General features: G+C 41.1%; 1 protein-coding gene across 1 annotated transcript in view; it reads left to right on the top strand.

The window, feature by feature from the left end:
* Positions 1 to 10,101, top strand: part of tmem240a (transmembrane protein 240a) — a 29,425-nt gene extending 19,324 nt beyond the window's left edge. The window contains exon 4 of the mRNA XM_061735046.1: positions 9,557 to 10,101. Coding sequence (XP_061591030.1) covers positions 9,557 to 9,711 — 155 coding nt within the window. The 3' untranslated portion in view covers positions 9,712 to 10,101. The remainder of the gene's footprint in view (positions 1 to 9,556) is intronic.
* Positions 10,102 to 20,350: the final 10,249 nt, after the last annotated feature.

Below are 20,350 nucleotides of genomic sequence, written 5' to 3' on the forward strand. Positions count from 1 at the left end.
GTTCACCGACATGTGTGGCTGTCGTGTCAACAAGACGAGGGAAATAAATAGCTGAGCAGCTTTCAGACGTACGTGTGACAATCCCTCACAGCCCTCTCCGACGCGCCGGCCGCGAGACGGCACCCAGGATTTATCTGCTGGAGTTTTTTGCACCGCGGGATGCAGTGTTTCACTTTCTCACGGCTCGTCGGGGCTGTTTCCACTGCAGCTGGGTAAAACTCAGGAGGGAAAACACTGACGAAACCCTCAGCATTGCTTTGGCACGCTTTCAGCTCGGTTTGGAAGAGTACTGAAAACAGAGCAGCTGAAAACGGGAGGGAGGATGTTCTTTGTGGCCCTCTGCAGTATCGGGGCATGTCTGCAATGTGGAGGTGGCCTGGATCTTTACTTTTAAGAATAAAGTAGGTGTTATGTGACCTGGATACTGCAGCTGCAATGGAAAAGCTCCTCGGGCGCGATGGGGGAAGTATCTGGGCAGGGAATGACTGAAGTGGCTTTAATGCACTCTGATAGGAGTTTCTATCAAGGATTTATCTTATGCAGCTTAATAAACAGTAATCATTTCAACATAGCCTTTAAAAAATATAAAGAAATTAACTAAAGATAGGGGAACATCTGGATTCATTAGCGGGAATGTAACAGTCGGGGATATAGGCGCGTTTTTGGTTCGCTGGTAGGGAATGCCCCTCAATTGTGTGTGTGTGTGTGTGTGTGTGTGTGTGTGTGTGTGTGTGTGTGTGTGTGTGTGTGTGTGTGTGTGTGTGTGTGTGTGTGTGTGTGTGTGTGTGTGTGTGTGTGTGTGTGTGTCACGGTGACGTTGATGCTAGGTCAGACTCATTTAGCCTCCCAGAGATGAAGAGGGAAGGTGAGGCTGACAGAGCAGGGACGGGTGTGTGTGAGCGGGATGGAGACACACACATATATATCCACACACACACACACACACACACACACACACACACGTATATACACTCTTTCTCCTCTAGAGCTATAAATAGAACGAGAGAGCAGCTGGAATGGCAAGTGAGAAACACTCACACACACACACACACACACACACACACACACACACACACACACACACACACACACACACTCGGTACATTGGGATGCACATCGATTCACTGCTTTTTTCTTCTCCTAATTCTCCCCTTCACCCCTCCCTCTCCCTCTCCTTCCCCCTTTATTGAATCTACTCCTGACCATTTCCTTTACAAAGCTTCCTGCCGCAACAGGACCCCCCCCACCCCTTTTTTTTCCCACCCGTATTTGCAGTTCATTTTATATGTCAGTATTTCTTTGACAATGTGAAAAACTGAAGAAAAAAAAAGAAAAAGAAAAGAAAATCTAGGGAAATGATGAGTTGGCGTTCAGCATCAGCATCCCCCTCTGGAGCCCATCTGCTCCAAAACGGCAGAGCGGTTGTTTTTTCTCTGCGCTTCGCCTTCATTCCTTCTCTCTCTTTCTCTCTCTCTCTTTCTCCGCATCTCCATCCTTTTATCCTTTTATTCAAATGAGAAGAGAAACCCGTCTTCGTTGCCCTTTTTCCTTTGGATACCCTTCAGAGCAGTCCTTGTGGACAGCATGCCCATTCAAAGCTATAAATAACTCTCTCTCTCTTTTCTACCCCCCTCCATATGCCTCACACCCCTCTCTTCCCAGCTCCATCCCCGTCCCCCCTCTTCTTTTGCTCATCCTACGGCACGGCCATTTGCTACCGAGCTCATTTTCCAGGGCCCCCCCAACCACACTTCCCCCCCGCCGTTGCTTCCTTGGACCTCACTCCGTCTCGCAGGTTTCAGTTTATAAGCTGTCAAGCGCGGATCTATGCTCCCACTTTGCCCGCTTCACATTGCGCACACCTTCCAAACACGTGTCTGACGGACTTGCTGCTGAAACCCTGCGAACTCTCATGTGGTCATGTGGTCAGAGCCCCAGCTTTCATTTACTTTGACCGTAAAGAAATGATGCCAAGACAGTCTCCTGTGCTGCTCCCAGACCACAAATGGGTCAAGGCCAGTGCCATTGTGTACTTGATTTAACATCCTCATCCGGCACTTCGGTGTTTCGGTCTTTTATCTCTCCTCTGTCATTCTGCCCTCGCTGCTCCTACTTACCAAAATTACTGTAGATGTAAGAGCCGTGTCCAAGCTGGTGGGGACAAAATACCGGCTCGGAGCTAATAACTCACTTTAATGCAACACGATGTGGACGTCACGAACGTAAATGCATCTCATGTGGAGTTTTGGCATCAGCATCGGCGTCTGTTTTAACAATATGATGCACAATGGTGACAAAACAGTAATGGAATCAAAAACTTGCCCCTCCATGGTCTTTAATTTCAGATTTAAGCCTCATAAATGTCATACAGGAGTTGTTTTGTTAGTGCTTCACAAAATGCTTTGACATTGTATTGATCTATGTAGGAATTTCCACATCTTTTAGTGTGAAAGAAACCCCCAAAATATGGAAAATCCTTCATGTGACTCTAAACAACCGATTTATGCTGCATTTCACTGAGACCAGGTTGAAATATTGCAGTGCAAGAACCCATATTGGGCTAATTTACAGGTTAATAATGTAATCTTGCTCTGTGATGCACTGCCAGCGAGTTTCAAGCTGTACTCCGCCTTTCACCTGATGATAGCCGGGATAGAAAATGAATGAAAGGACGGATGGATTCATGGATAATTTCATTTAGCCGGACAGCTAAATGAGGTTTACATGCTTTAATGTATAAATGTACTTTTCTGCTGCTCTATTTCTGACCTTCTCTCTCCTCAAACTGCTAATATCTGGTTTGAGGCATCCAGAATTTGCTGCTAAGTGGACATTTTTTCAATACATGATGTGTTTAAGTAACCTCAGAAGAGTTATGGATGTTTAAGGGGGGCTCAGGCCATGTGGTAAAATTAAAATAGCTATTTTTGTTGTGGACTTTGAAGACCTTTTAGTTGCAAAAAAAAAGAAAGCTACTGGAGCATTTGCCATGCTTTTTAGTGAAACGACCATGCAAAGAATCTTAATCTTTTTTAATTACATTAAAAAAAAAGTATCTATTAGGAGGCTGAAGGGGAGATGACTGTCCTCAGTTTGACATTTATTTTAGTTTGACGCTGTCAGTTGCTGTTTTTTTAGGTGTAAGAAAACACTATAGACAAATCAAATTATTTATAAAGCAATTTCCGTGCAATAAAGGTGCTGCACACGCTTGAAACATCATTCCATCACCTTTTATCACATGTCTCTTTCCCATTATACCATAAAAACCAAGTTGGGAAAGCAGTTTGTGGACCGTCATGACGCTCATGAACTTTTCCATTGGAGATAATAAAAAAGAAAAAGAGATCAGAGAGAGGGAGGAGTTTTGTGCTGAAATGCCTTCATCCCTCTAAAGTCATGCATATTAGAGAACAAAGTCAGGGACACAGATGCTCTTAGGCTCATTTGCCTTTACACTGAAACGGACGCCGCTCAGCGGAGAAACCAGTCCTCCGTGGTGCTGGACGTTGATAAGCCTTGTCCTTCTCTAACTGGATTTCCAAACAAATACCCGAACTAAGTAGGATTTTGTACCATTGTGTTGTCTTGATCTCATGAGTGTGTTGTCCAGATATAAAGCTTTGGGGGGTTTTCCATTGTTTTTTTCTTCTGCACAATACAAGAGAGACAGTATTGCTCATGCAACCGAGAAACGCTCTTAATTGATACTTGGAAGTAGGAGTTAAGGATGAGACCGGCAGAGCGTGTCCCCGTCCCCGTCACCGTGACATTTTAAGATTATTACATGAGATGTGTCGTATCAGTGGGGCTTTACGCTGTGTTGCAGTTTTAGATTAAAACATTGGCATTGAGACGCATCGGTGCAAGAAGATTTCAATGCAAATGAAGGAGTTCACCATTAGGAAGAAAATAACAAGAAAACATCAGTCACTAAATCAACAGTTTGGTGCGTTTATAACGGGGGGGGGGGGGCAGTTGAGCTCAGCGCCATCAAAGGCCTGGAAGACTACAGAAGTGAAGTGGGTGATCACAGAATCCTTTTATCGGTGGATGCCACATTTTTGTAAAACCTCCTAAATTAAACGTGAAAGTCAACACATCATTTTTTTCCAGATCTACTGTTGTTGTTCATGATGGTTAAATCATAAAAGCTCTGCCAATGTTAAAACACTTTTGGACCTAAGTCAAATATGCTTTTAAATTTGATCCCAAATCCTCTCTTTTTCTTTCTAAAAAGGTTGAAAACTACCGTGTTTATGTGGATGTATCATATTTTAAAGCCTGTTGACAATGTAAACTCTCTTTGTATTAGTCACTAAAACTGGCAAATGAACATTTTGGAGCAGAAAGTACAACATCTCCCTCGAAAGTGTATGAAATCAACATAAATTTATCAAGACAGATTATGTAGAGAAGATGCAACACCAAAACATATGTTTAAAGACACTGTAGGGTGCAATACCAACCTGGCCACATGGGGCAGCATATCTCAAGAAAGTTCATGGCAGTTTCTCAATATGCGTACTATATGCGTCAAGGTATGGTCAATATACCCGGATTTGTTCTTGTGCTGCCCATTTTATCGAAGACGCATCCAGTGGAGACTTAGTGTGTGTACTTTGGACAGCAAAGAAGTAGGCAACATTTGAACGGGATCAAAAACACAATTACATGTTATGCAAGACTTTAATACAATATCTGTCCTTGTCTTAGGACAACTTTGATGAAGTGTTTTTGATCCGTTTCAAATGCTCCATCAACAAGCAGAAGTAGTAACCGAAGAGAAAGGGCTAAAAACACAAGGTTATAACTTCAGTTATATGGCGCAGAAAGTTCTTCTATCTTACAATTTGTGGTCAAGACTATAGGCAAGGCAAGGCAAGGCAAATTTATTTATATAGCACAATTCAACACAAGGTAATTCAAAGTGCTTTACATTGACATTAAAAGCGGCAAGACATAATAAAAAATAGGTAAGAATAAGAAAAGAAGTAAAATAATAAAAAGCACAAGCTGTTAAAAAAAAAATAAGGGCAGTAGAGTACAGCAGGTTTAATTTAAGAGTACACTTCAGTAAACAGTAATGTATACTTGAAACTATCGACAGAATCTACTTGAAACAATTTTTCTGTTAATATCCGCAGAACTCTATCAATAAGGCAGAAGAAATTCATAAGGATGAAACCTATTTTGATTAAAAAAAATTAAAAACACATGGTTGTAAACAGTTTTGGCTCGTTAGTCTGTGGTCCATGTGAAGTTTTCTTCATTTTCCGTGTTTATCTATATATTTAACTGAATTCAAAAGCACATTCTCCTGAATTGTACTTGGTATGTCCAAAGTCCAAGTCCAAACTCTCAGTATTCAGTATATCCTGAAGTGTCAGACCCCGACTTAAAATACATCAACGTGTGTGGAGTGGTACACAGCAGCTCTCTGGGCCCCCCTGTGGTCAGCAGGGTTAGGTTTCTACACCCATGGGGGCCCTGTAGGAGAGACCACAGGGCTCCTCAGAATCATGATGAATGAAGTCCAGGATCAGTAACAAAATCTTTTATTTTAACAATTAAAATATAAAATAAATAATAAATAACATAATTATATTAATCCAAACTTTACATACATACTGACTTATTATGTGGCTATGAATGTGTTTAGAAGAAAATGGCTGAATTCACTTTACACTAACTTTAATGTGCAGTAAACTTGCTTGGTGGATGACTGGGAGTTTGGGATAAAGTGGCACTACTTTTTTATAATGTAACACGCACAGCTTAATTCTGGCTAGTAATGTGGCCCCATTACCCTGCATTCACACTGAAAGCGTCACGGGCATCATAGGCAGCCGGCTGCCATTCAGTTTCTATGAAAATGCGCGTTGAGAGGCAGCGAGAGCAGCAGAGGCAGCAGAGGCGTCGTGAGCAGCCGGAGCAGCGCGTCAATTTGAAGTTGAAAAATCTCAACTTTGTGCAAATGAGCAGCGGCGACGCCGAGGCAGCGTCCAATCACAGACCGGGATTCCCGAAGCGAGAACCCTCAATGCAGATTGTACTTTCGTGTACACACAAACGTACACTCATTCACATGCGTACATGCAGAGCCGGATTAACGCAAAGGCAGACTAGGCACGTGCCTAGGGCCCGACAGGGGGGGGGCCCAGACAGAGGGACAAAAAAAAAAAAAAAAAAAAAAAAAAATATTTTTTTTTTGTCTGCACACATATTAATGGTTGATAACATGCCGGTATTACTGCATTATTACTATATTTAGTATACATACATATACGGATACATACGCAGAGGGCCGCCGCAAGGGATGTGCGAACCGTGCGACCGCACGGGGCCTGGCGCCCCAAGGGGCCTGGCGCCCCAAGGGGCCTGGCGCCCCAAGGGGCCTGGCGCCCCAAGGGGCCTGGCGCTATGGGCCGTTTTTTTTTTTCCCCCAATTTTTTTTGTTTTTTCCTTATAAATATCAACAGTCACGTTCCATTTCAGACCTAAATGTGTACTAGTCTGTGCATATCAATAAATATATGTGCAATGATGACGCGTGTCTGTTGTTCAATACAACTGATCAGACCAAGCGCAGACACAAGCTAGTCTGATCCAGACGGTGGAGTTGGAACAAACTGTCACACAATGTCGAGAGAACGAGACAGAATCAGGAAATTTCCATCAGGGGATGAAAAAAGAAAAAAACAAAAGAAAATGGAAGAGTTTAATGCCTCTCTGAAAGGCTCGTTTGATAAATTTGTTACAAAAATCACCGATCCGCCCGGGTCTCCAGCAGCCGTGGGGCCCCGCGTCGCGGCAAGCCCAGATGATGATGAGGCAGGGTAAGGTATCCAGTATTTTGCTAATTGGAGAGTTAAAATTGCGCATATAGACACCCGATCCGACCCGAAAAACCGCTCACGCGCTAGGGCCCCCCTGGCCATTTCACACAGGGCCTCGCAAATCTCCCAAACGACTCTGCATACGCATACACATACATACATATACACATACAGACAGCACACTTTGTCTTACTGCAAATTTTATTGGTCTTTGTAGATTTGACTTCTTATTTAACTATTCAATTTAATCAACACATTTAATTAAGATTTTCTGCAAAATGCTCACAATCGATAAGATAAGGATAATTTAATAGCATTTAATAGAGCGGTGTAATAACGTATAAATAATAAAAATCTAAAAATAGTCTGATAGACTTTTTAATATACAACACATGACTTATTTTGGAATACAAAGAACCAACTTGACTATGACTATGCTATGTAAAATGTGAATTAAGTTTTATTAGTAACTTTGGTAAGTTTAAGATTTCATAAATAACATCGATGGAGGGGGGCCCAAAAATCACAGTCTGCCTAGTGTAGTCCATTTATTTAATCCGGCTCTGCGTACATGAGCAGAGCTGTGCACTAACAAACTTATTTTATCAGGAATTAATATATTTCATCCAGTAAACTGACATTTTTGCTGATTTGACTGCCGTTTTTACCTGAACTGCTCATGTGAAACACGTTAACTGATGGTTGAGGAGCTGTATGGTCCTAACGATTTCATTTGCTACATTGATCCAACGCAAAATAATTAAAAACCGTGCTTATTAATCACAAAACACAGGTTAAACATCATGACCAAATCCGCTCCGACCCGGTGTGTCAGTGATCAGCGCAGACAGACTTCAGCTTCAAGCCTGAATTATGGTTCTGCGTTAAATCGACGGCGTAGGATACCTTATTACTGAAGTTGTTGTTTTTTACATATTACTGAAGTCACCACTATTGCACTTTATTTGCTAAACAGTTTGCACTCTCATTTTAATGTATATTTTTCGTGATTGCTGTTATTTGTGTGTTATTTGTGGACGTGTGCTGCTGCCTTTCTTGGCCAGGTCACCCTTGTAAAAGAGGTCTTGACCTCAATGGGTCTTTTTATCTGGTTAAATAAAGGTGAAATAAAAAAATAAAAAAACGGTGTGCGTCGCCGCGTACCCTATGAAGTAGGCTCTGCGTTGGTGTGACGCGGAACCATAAATCAGCCTTCACCGGGAGCAAGGGCTCGCTGACGGTTGATGTTGATCCGCGGACCAAACTTGTTAAGGAGCATCAAACTCACTCTTATCTACGCGGAAATAACACTAAAATATAAAGCAGGCGTCCCAAACTGTGATCTATGGTGAAATAGGAAACTGAAGATGTGCACGCTATATGTGTAGGCTATATACACTGTTCCCTCCACTTCTGCAGTGCAGCTTTAGCCCCGCCCACTGCAGCCGTCGACAGTACATGCTGCTTTCAGTCTGAACGCACCAAGCAGCGAGATACTGGCGTCAGGTGATTTTTGAGGCTTTCAGTGTGAACGCAGGGTTAGGGAGATTCCTGACTGTCATTGCAGTGTCTATGGGGGTTTCAAGTTGTGTTGCTGATATGGAGCGATATCAGCCTTCTGTGGGGGGGGGGGGCTACTATCAATTAGCCCAGGGGTCGGCAACCCGCGGCTCTAGAGCCGCATGCGGCTCTTTAGCGCCACCCTAGTGGCTCCTGGAGCTTTTTCAAAAATGTTTCACCTTTTTTTCCTTTTTTTCCCCTTTTTCTTCTTTTTTTCTTCCTTTTTTTCTTTCTTTCTCTTTATTTTCTCTTTTTTTTCTCTTTTTTTTCCTTTTTTTCTTTCTTTTCTTGTTTTTTTTGCTTTTTTCTTCTTTTTTTCCTTTTTTTTCCCTTTTTTCTTCTTTTTTTCTTCCTCTTTTTCTCTTTCTTTGTCTTTATTTTCTCTTTTTTTTCTCTTTTTTCTCTTTTTTTCCTTTTTTTCCTTTCTTTTCTTGTTTTTTTTTATTTTTTCTTCTTTCTTTCCTTTTTTTCCTCTTTTTTTCTTCCTTTTTCCTTTCCTTTTTAATCTCGACATTTCGACTTTTTTCTCAACATTTCGACTTTTTTCTCAACATTTGAACTTTTTTCTCGAGATTGTACTTCAACATTAATCTCAACATTTTGACTTTTTTCTCAAAATTTTGACTTTTTTCTCCACATTTTGACTTTTTTTTCGACATTTCTCCTTTCACCATTTGTCTTCATTCTAAGGTTTATACAAGACCTTTCATTTTTTGTGGCTCCAGACATATTCGTTTTTTGTGTTTTTGGTCCAATGTGGCTCTTTCAACATTTTGGGTTGCCGACCCCTGAACTAGCCAGTGACAACTTGGAAAGGGCCCCGTGTCTGATGTGTTGTCGTTGCAGTGTCTAAAGCAGTTCCATTATTTTATCATTGATGTCAGCCGTCCTTCGGGGCCCCCTTCAGCTCGGGGCCCAAGGCGACTGCCTGGGTTGCTGCACCTCTGCTGGTCAGGAGTGGTATTGCTACATAGAATGACGTAAAAGCCTTTAATGCTCTTTAGTTCGTTTCTGTTGAAAAGTTTCTTTGGCAAAAAAAATGTTCTGGGTTTAGTATTTGATAGTGCTGACAGTTGTGACTCCTCTGTCTCCGCGGTTGATTCCCTGTAACGTCTCATTAACACTCCTCCCTGCTCCCTCTCTCCTCGCCCCTGCAGATACTCCGTCCTGGTCGTGGCTACCGCAGTTCTGCAATCTTCGAGACCTCCGTCGCCGAGCCCAGCTCAGACAGCTGGAGGACTCCAGCGGCAACATGGTCCACATCAAGCAGAAGCTGTACCACAACGGCCACCCCAGCCCACGACACCTCTGACTCTGAAAAACAACCAATGAAAAAAAATAGCAACCAGAAGAAAGTAAAAGTTAACTTAGATGTCCAAAATCCCTCTAAAAACCTTGTTCTCCCCTCCTCCTTTCCAAAACACCAAACCTCTTCTCCCCTCCCGCCCCCAAACTGGTCCATGGTCAAATGTTGCCTCAGAGACTCTGGAAAACTGCCCTTCTGCTGGTCATGACATGCCCCCGGTACCCTCTTCTGACAGGACCTTCTTTTGACTAAACCCTGTCGCTGTCAGCACTTAAAAAAACAAAAAAAACAACAAAAAATAATCCTAAAATGGAACAAGATGACAATTATTTGTTGCCACTGAAATCTTAAGTCTCTGTCCACCTGTAGGACAAAGAGTGTGTGGTGGTGGTGGTGGGGGGAGGAGGGAGGGAGGGTCTTTTTAAGCGTGTTTTTGTTTGGTTATTTTCCTTTTTCCTCCCTGTATAAAGACATTTTCTGTGTTCATTGTTAAACTCGGCATGCTCTTTTAGAACAGGGTAAGATGTGGGCAGCGCGTGAAATAGGGGATGCAAGACAGGTGTGTGTTTTCTTTTTCTTTTTTTCTTCTTTATCTGGGGGGGGGGACTCCGACGGGCTCAGGTGGGGTGAGTGAGATCCGCGGGTGGGTTGGGGTTTTTTGTGACAGGTAGATCGCTGCTTATGTACATAGTTATAAATATGGGGCAGGTGGGTCTTTAAACTAAAAAGGGTGGTGGGGGGGGGCATGGAGGGATTTTTGTGTGAGTCGTTGAATAAAATGAATAAAGACTTGAGTGATGGACTACGTGGGTAAAGACCTAGTGGAAAGAACGGAGAGAAGAGTCTGATTGGAAACAGGATGTACAAACTGGATGTGAAACCATGTGATTTCTGCTAAAAACACAGATTAATTAGCTTTGTTACTTAGTGATTTAATTGAATGTATTAATTTTTTCTGTATATACGTGAGGGGGAGCGTGTGCAGCGGCGGTCGGGGTTCTCTTTGCTCAATTGTCACTGTATATTAGATGCGGGAGAAGAAATAAAATGCCAGCCGAGATGAGTCAGTTAACACACACACACACTCACACACACATCCACGGTTCCCCACACTGCTCAGCAGCACAGTTCAATTTTCGTTATCCAATTCCTTCTCACTTATCAGGAACAACCAGCCTATCGGCAGAGAGAACCCCCACCCGGCCAACCCCACCCCCCGCCCCCCCTCCTCGCCCTCTCTGTCCAGACATTGCTGTTGTGAGGATGAAATGTCTGTTTTATTAAAAGTGCCACTGAAGCACAACAGTGACCTCTGATGTTTGATTGTGTGGCTCGCCGGTTGTGTGAGCGGCGCGCCTCGCGGCCAGAGGTCATCCCACCGCGCCGGTGATTATACAGCCCCGGTCCTGCTGACGGCTCCGCTTTGGTTTATTGAAATTCAAGAGGAAATGTAGAGAGCGCTGTCGAACAACACTTCTGAAGTGACTAACAATGCCAACAACGTCCTCGTGGAGCCCAGAACAGCACTCCATTATTATCGGGTGGCGCATAATTACGGGTTCCTGGGGGCAGCCGGGGCATTTGAAATGAATGGTTTTACCTTGAGTGGAAAATCTTTAGGAAATACGCGATCCACGGTCACGACCGCGGGTCAAAGCCTCCCTTAACGGATTATGAAGCAGCAGATGAGATCATCTCCAAGAGGCCTGGAGCTAAACATAAAGCATTAACATTTTAAAATAATGGAGATGTTTGTTTTCTCGTAATGTTTAGAGGAAAAGGGGAAAAGAAAAGAAAGGCTCACCATGCAAATGTATGGGCACCCCCAACAGATGTGAGTTACCAAGGCCTCAGACCTCAGTTAGGACTGTTTGGACTATGGTTTCTTTATAATCTTCATTTGGAAACATTTATAAGATGGACATGTAGCAGGGGAAGACAAAAAAAACTCAAAGCAAACAAACCAGAATAGAAAAATGATCTGATATCTGTTTCCTCAGTCACTTCAATTCAATTAAGCTTTGTTTAAATAGTGTCACATCACAATGTCATCTCAAGGCGCTTCAAGAATACAATCCAGCTCATAATTGCCTAGCTAATGAAGGCAACAGATAGCATCAAAACTTTTCTGTGATACAATCCCCCATCCTGAGCAAGCACCAGGCGAGTGTGGAGAGAAGAAAACCTCTGGCCGGACCAGACTCACCCGCGTTGAGTATGTAGTTAACAAAATGGGAATTATCAACAGACAAAGATCTGGAAAACTAGGACCAGATTGCTAGAAATTCAAAACAAAGCCCCTGTTTGATTTCAAACAGACTGATCAGACTCTGAAAATGCGGTGATTTGTTCTGCCGCACGTCAACATCTGCACAGATGTGGCAGACGGTCGTATTTGTGCAGCACTGTCAAGCAGAAATTTGAAAATGATCTTCTTTTTCAAGAAGAATTACCGTATTTTCTGGACTATAAACCGCTACTTTTTTCATAGGTTTTGAACCGTGCGGCTTATACAAAGGTGCGGCTATTCTGTGGATTTTTCTTCCACCGCTCGGGGCGCTCTAACCAGAATTAGAATCAAAACTAAGACAAAATAAATGCAAAGAAGAATACGCTACTTCATCTTTAGCAGATAGAAGTAGCAGATTTCAAACAGATAAATAGATAAATAAATACCGGTTATTTTCTCTTGGTTCTGTCCCGTTTTAATCAGCAAAGTTGCTGCCGTGTTAAAAGACACTGTTAGGAAAGGATCTATTTAGGTACAAACATGTACATCATTTACAGTTCAAAGTCCTTCTGTACATGTAGTAAATATCTAATCTAACAACATAAATATCTGCGGCTTGCATATCTTTTTTTTTTTTAAATAGAGCGGATGCGGCTTATATACAGGTGCGGCTTATAGTCCAGAAAATACGGTATATTCTTTTTCAAGAAGAGAATTTTGCCTGATCCATTTTTTAGATAATAATTTGGAAAGGGAGAAAAAAGGTGGAGAGATAAATGAAAACCCATTAAACTATTAACCACAGAGCGTGATCAGCTACGACTTGACCTTTAGCTACAGCCGGCGGAAAGAGAAACGCTTCACTGTTCGAGGGGAAAGTGGGATTAGTTGCACAAAGGAGGGGAAAATAGCTGAAGATGAAAAGGATAGGTTATAAAAAGTGACAAAAATAAACTTTCAAACAATTTCCAAATGTTATTTTGGAGATGTTTTAGGGTTTGAACCTTTACTTTACTTTAATGACAGTGATTACAAAGGGTCATTACAAAGTGCCAGGGGCCCAGAGTAGAGCCGATGAGGCGGCTCAGGCATCTGGTCAGGCAGCTTCACCAGTGGGGTTTTCTTGGCACGTCCCACCGGCCGGAGATGCCAGGAAAAACCCAGGAGACATCAGGGAGACTATGTCCCTCTGCTGGCCTGGGAACCGCTCCAGATTCCCGCCGAGGAGCTGGATGAAGTGTCTGGGGACGGGAGGTCCGGGCTTCCCTGCTCAGGCTACTGCCCCCATGACCCGACTCCGGGTAAGCAGGAGAAGATGGATGGATGGATCTCCACGTTTAACATTCTTGGCCGCTGACTCTTCCTGTGCAGGATTGTCCTGGTAGCATGAGCTGAACAGACTGGATGCATCCGGATCTGGCTTCACATCAGTCTGTGGTTAAAACCCGCTCAGTCAAATCCTTGACAGTTCAATCTCCCGCAATGGATGCTGCTCGCTTCCTTTTTTTCTGTCGCAGCGGTTGTTGGAGCAGCAACCTCACTTTACGTAACCAAAGAGCCTGCCACTTGGAGGGTAATATCTGATTGCGTCTCCCAAGATTGAGTGCCTTCTTCTTGCCTTGCAGATGTTTCCTAAAGGAGGGAGGTGGCAGCTTTTACAGCTAATCTATACTTCTTTTTTCTTCCATTAACATCTCAGCTCCTCCCGGCAGAAACACTCAAGAATTGAGGACCCAAATTTTTGCATCTGGTCTCCCTTGATCCATTCTGCATCAAGGGAGACCAGTGTGAGGCCTTTTTGCCAGTGCAAAATGATGTCAGAATGTGTGCTACATGTGGAGGATTGTGAATTATTTTCCCACTTTCCCACAAGGTAAGTGAGTCCTACGACCTCTTGCTTTTTATTCCTTGTCTTCGCAGTGGGCATTTAAGCGATTCTCCTTCTGTGCTTGGTGATAGAGGGGGATCAACTACCAGGTCACAGGAGGAGACCAGATCCAAAGAAGAGGGAAGAGAACCTGCCTCTATAGAAACCCCGCCCGTTCCCTCTGAAAACAGCCTGATTGCATCATTTAGGGCCAATCCCAATACACCCCCTACTTTCTACCACTAGCCCTCCCCCACTACCACTACCCCTAAAAAAGAAGCCACAGATTTTAGGGCACTTGAAATCTTCCCAGGGGCCTGTCCCAATACTCCCCCTACCCCTACTTTCAGCACCACCACTAAAATCAGGAAGCTGAGAGCCAAAAGCTGTTTTAATTTCAGCTGTAGCGCTGTTAATATGCCACTTTATTAAGTTTAAATATTGAAAAAGTAAAAGTAACCGTTAAGATCCCCAACCTGGGCTCAGTTTATCCAGGTCAACTTGCGCCGTCGGGGAGAAACCTGCAGCTCTGTGGAGAATTACCGCTGGCCGAAATAAATCATTTAGGAAGATAAATGTTGGTTAAATAGATGAAATCTAACAGCTGTAACTACGCCTGTTAAGAAATTTGCTCCGAAAATTTTGGCGATTTCTGCCTGCCGGCTCGGAAGCTGATTTATGGGTCCGGGTTAAATCGACACAGAGCCTACGGCGTAGGGTACGACGTACAGCGCGCGTCGCCGCGTAAGCTACACCGTAGGCTCTGCGTTGGTGTAACGCGGAACCATAAATCAGCCTTTATTCTGGCGAGGTTTGAAAAAGACTTTGCAACAACGGGCAAACGAGTGATTATGTACATTCACTGAGTGAATATTATGAAAGTAAAATATATATTTCTCACTAAAAATGTAATCAAAACGCATTTTTATGCAGAAACTAACTGAAAATATTGATTTTATTCACTAAAAAAATAAGAAATGTCCGCCATGTTTTTTTTTTTTATTCAGTCCGCAAATGAAGACGAAAAGCATTCTGGGAAATTTTTCTGGCCCTAGTTCAACTAGGGTGCATCCGAAAACCCTCGATCTGTAGATATAGATTCATAGCCACTACCCTCGTTTTCTCCACTACCCCTAGGTGAAAAGAGGAATTGGGACACCACTACCCTCACGGGAACGCGCAAAATTTAGGGGTAGGGCTGAAAGGTAGGGGTAGGGGGAGTATTGGGACAGGGCCTTACTCTTCTCTTTATCATTGCTTCAGAAATATCTCCATTTATATGTGAGTATTGACGTATTCTCTTGAGAAACTCATTAAAGGATGAGATTTTGGTTTGGTTCAAAGCAAATTTTCATTGGTTTTCTTTTCACACTTCTTCTACTGAAGATGCCACCAGCCTTCTTAATATTTGCACACTTGTGTCCTTTAGTAAACACTTTTTTGCCTCCGGTTGAGGTCAGGCCCCCACAGCCTCTTGAGTTGTAACATCTTACTTACTGTATAATCGATACGGACATTTAAATTGACCACGGAACTCTGCTTGTGTACTACTTTACGAGCACTTGAATGCCGTTTCATAAAAGCAGCCAGTGGGACTCAGACACCTCTGCGGTTTCAGTATCGAACACTTTACACACACCGTTACGCAACTTGAGCCGGCAGAGCCGCCTCCGGAGACCTGGGTTTTCCTCTGAGGCGGTAAATCAGCTCGGCGACAGAACAGCGCTGCCTCCATCTTAATGAAATACTATAAGTGTATACTCACCACCGCGCTGCAGAGGCGGGCCCAACACTAATCTGTTGAAATATAAACGCAGCAGTCTTACGACTTGGAATTAGCCAGTGACTTTTTCTCTTAAATTTATTTTATTTATGTAGCACCAACTCAAAACAAAAGCCACAGCCAAGCTCTTCACAGAGAAAGAAGATAGCCTAAGTTAAATGTAAATCAAATTCATTATATACGAATAATGACAATTAATTAAAAGAAAAATACGTTTTTTTTAAATCTAATGAATGAAAGTCTTTGAACAACTAATTTCTGTTGTAAAAATTATTGTATATTCTTCTATCTATGAAGAATGTGATAAAGAAAAATCATCATGACATTTAAATCAAAATAAAACAATGACGCCTCCTCAACTTCAGGGTCAGATATGGAAAACAAAAGAAAAAATTGCCCTTTTTCTGTATTGAATATAAACCTCTGGTTGCAACTGTAGCTGAAACTATACAGCAGGTTTTTTATGAAAAAAGCCTACATTTTAAGTGCTTTGCCACCTCAAGTGACAAACAATTACACTTTTAATAAGATAAATAGAAAAAAATATATATTTAAATAGGAGATTTTATGAAGGAATAAATAAATATATACTTTCTGGGTGTGTATGAATGTATATATGGGCCAAGCGGGACGGGGGACTTCCTGGTCCTGTTCTTGTTCGTCACGGGGGTTGCCGGGTGAGGGTTGGTGGGGGACTGGACTTGTATGTTGTGGGTGTATATATGTGTATATCCATACTCCATATGTATGTGGAAATGTGTGTATGAACAGAAACAAGTACATGTGTATGCTTTAATGTGTGTATAAATATCTCTGAGTAAGAATCCTTGTAATGAATAAGATTGTACACGGGTGAATATAAATTCAGATCGTAAATAATGAATGCTTTTACATAGATGAATACGGGGATTCTGGGTAAATGACTCAGGTGATTAATACTATACCACAATTTATATTTATAAAATTGTTACTATTAATTTGTGCAACCTTAAACTATGTCAAGTTTTTTCTTTTCTTTCATATTTAATAACGAGGGTCCAACTGAGCAAAATAGTATTGAGTTCAAGGCCTAGGAGTTCATACGTTTTTTACTTCTTCCTTCTCCTTTTTCGAGCATGACACATTTGCCATTATATTTATTAATTCTGGTCTACTTTGTTTACGACGGTACATTTATTATTTAGTGATTAATATAGTTTTTTTATGTTATTGATTTATTGTTCTGCTGTTTTATTTATTTATTTTATGATTTTTTGTGTGTGTGCTTATGTTCGGAATAAAAGATATCAAATCCAACACGACATATACTGTGCATGGAGCAGATAAAATGTCCTGAGGAAAGTAGACCCACGTTAAACGCGCTAGTGAGATAAAATCGTAGCAGTAAAAGTGCAACAAGCCCTCCTGGTGTAAAAACAACGAACATTGCCCTAATGGCCAAGTGCAACATAAAAAACAGCATCTTTGTAGAGCTGCAATAAATGACTAAGTGGTATTGTTCATGGCAGATATGGCCTGTGGAGAGAAGCTTCTACCTAAGAGCTTAGTCCTGGACATCAGCAGATGCATCCAGGTAGCCTCTGGAACAGTTCATGGTAGTGAGCGTCCCCCACAATCCTCTGCTGCCTGGACCTGCTTCCCCTGATGTTGATGCCTGGAGGTCAGGCAATAGTCTTGCTTGATGCGTTCGGCTCAGTGGATCACCCTGCTGAAGTCCCTCCCGTTCTCGACTTAGAGAATAAGAGAGGTTGCGTCCCAACCCGGCGCCGGAAGCCGGTTCGAGGGAGAGGAGCCTGACAGCTGGTCCCTCTGCCTCCACTTGAACTTATGGAAACTTAAGGAGCTAAAGGCGACTCTGTAATCTGAGAGAAAAGTGCCCTATTGAGAAAACTATAAACTATGATGCTATGTAGTCTTTTAAATGTGATCAAACAAACAAAAGGGGAAAAAGAAATTATGCTTTTAAGAGAGAGTCAAAATATAGGTGGTAAAGGCTCAGAAAAGCTCCGTGATAGTTCCTGTCACAGTTTACTTTAACTTGAAGTGATGTAAACTGTGTTTTTAATATATTTTTGATATATTTTTATATAATATATATATATATATATATATATATATATATATATATATATATATATATATATATATATATATATATATATATATGTATATATATATATATATATATATATATATATATATATATATATATATATATATATATATATATATATATATTATTATATTATTTAATATAATTTATTAAATTAAAAAAAACATTAAAAATGTTTAAAATTAAATGTGTTTTTAATATATTTTTGATATATTTTATATATTTATATTTTTTATATTATATATTTTTATATCATATATATATATATATATATATATATATATATATATATTAAAAAAAAAAAATATATATATATATATATATATATATATATATTTATTTATTTATTTTTTCAACATTACTGTCGTATCGGATTAGAGCAGTCCAGCTGATAGATAACAAAATTCACTAGTTTTTCCAAATCGCTCCAGGAGAATATGTAGGTGAAAGAAAAATAGCCCTAGAAACATGATTAAGACAACGAAGCCATCAAGAGTAACTACACAGTTACTGTGTTTCATTTCAAATACAACACTGTTTTGTTTGAATTTAGAAGCAAATGATGTTAAAGCAGTCGAGACCTTTGCATATAGAATACATACGTGTAATGTAACGAGTTTTATTTGGCAAGAAAACCATCAAATCTGACTTTGCTTTGTCACAGTTTTGCACAAATGCAACATTAATTTTCTTGACCTCAGCATGCCGTAAGCAGGAGTCTCTAATGAAGCATGCACTCGTGGCAGGAGCAGGTTACAGCCAGATGGATCTCAGAGTAAATAAAGGAAACCAGCAATGGAAATAGAAAGGGAAGTAATCCTCTGAGAATTTATGTTTACTTCACTGATTGTTCCTAATCTGTTTCAGCCTTAAGAAGTCAAAGAAAAGAAGGATTGCGATGAGAACAGGTGCATTAACATACTGCCTGTTTTCACGACAAGGGAAATACAGTCAGAAAAAACCAACCCACACACATAGAAACCACCATCCTGCTCGGGAAGAGGAGGAGATGTAGAGCTGGAGCAGGGGTGGGTGGAGGATGGGGAGTCTGGGGGTGGAGGGAGGGTCTGAGTTTTTCTTTTTCTTCTTTTTCTCTCCTCTGTCATGTTCCCTCTCATCTTTCTTCACATTCTCTCCCTCGTCTTTGTTATCTTTCGTCAGCTTCTGCTGCTTGTCCCTCGCGTGTGGTAGTCATCTCTATTGTTTAGTATTTTGGTAACAAAACCCCACAGATTTGATTGGACGAGGAGCTTGATCTCCTCCTCCGGCTCGTGGGCCTTGTAGAACTGCTTTCTGTCTCTTTTCGCCCTCTTTCCACCGGTTCATCTTTGCTGTCAGTATAGTGAATCGCTGCCTCCACCCGTGTAATCCCACATGCTTTTTGTCATCCATTGCTAAACATTTCAACCCTGACTTCATTTATTTCTTGTGAACATGTACCTCTCTTTGACAGTCTTCCTATAGATCTGATTTGGTTAAACCTTTCCTTTAACTGTTTTCTGACCTCCTGGTTCTCAACCTGATGAAAGTCTTGGAGAGCTTTTTTTTCCTTCCTCTCCAAGGAGTTAATTCTCCTTCTCTGCCCGAGGTGGCACTGTTTTCCTTCAGTCTGCTTGAACCGACACCCTTGATGCCTCCAAATGTATACTGTACTTGTGCTGTCTTAACACGTTGAAGCAGGACTTTTCTTTTCTTTGCATTTAAGGATGTTAAGTGGCTACGGGAGTGAAAACTGTACTAAGTATTTGTTTTTTCCATATTTGAATCCATAACTGAATTCCTTGTCATTCCTGATTTTGTTGGCTTTTAGAGAGAAAAGGTGAATCTTTTTTATTAGGGATTATATATATATATATATATATATATATATATATATATATATATATATATATATATATATATATATATATATATATATATATATATATATATATATATTTCCACATTTTTGTATTTTTATATTAGTTTTAGTTGAGGAATTTAAAGTTTCTAGAGTATTGAAGAAAGATTTTGTATCTTCTTTGTTCAAATGACAGTTATAATTGGTTCCTACAGTAATCATGCAGCTTATCTATTTACAGTTTACAGTTTATATATTTCAATACAGAGTTATATCTAATTAACAAAATGAAAATAAAAATAAAAACATTCCCTGGGTTCAGAGGTATATATCATTGGCTTCTGCATCTCAGGCCAAATACAAAATCCTGGGGATACTGAAAAGTTTGGCTGCATATTTGTGAGCATTCAAAGTGGTCGAGGCTGTTTTTCAGATGGAAAGAGCTTTAACTCTTCAAATTCCTATCACACTACAGTGTATGTAACTGACCCTCCATCACAGCAATGAGAATTGTGAAAGAGCTTCTTGTGTAAGCTGCCTTCAGTGGCTTGCGGGTATATTAGGTAATCCCAAATATACTTCGTGTATAACTGCGACCCTATTAAGTTAAAATTGTGCTCATGTGTTTTTATATACAAATATTAATGTATCATACTTCTTTTGTCATTGTCCTTCAACCGTAGCCCGAAATATCTTTATAAAGTGTCTGTTTGGCTTCCGGCAACCCTAAGGACCGAGCCATGAGGGTGAACCTGAAGGCAACAGCGGTGACGTCACCCCGACGTGGCTATACATAGCGGGCGCGGCTTCTT

The sequence above is a fragment of the Cololabis saira genome, chromosome 12 (genome assembly GCF_033807715.1).
Source record: "Cololabis saira isolate AMF1-May2022 chromosome 12, fColSai1.1, whole genome shotgun sequence".
NCBI lineage: Eukaryota > Metazoa > Chordata > Actinopteri > Beloniformes > Belonidae > Cololabis > Cololabis saira.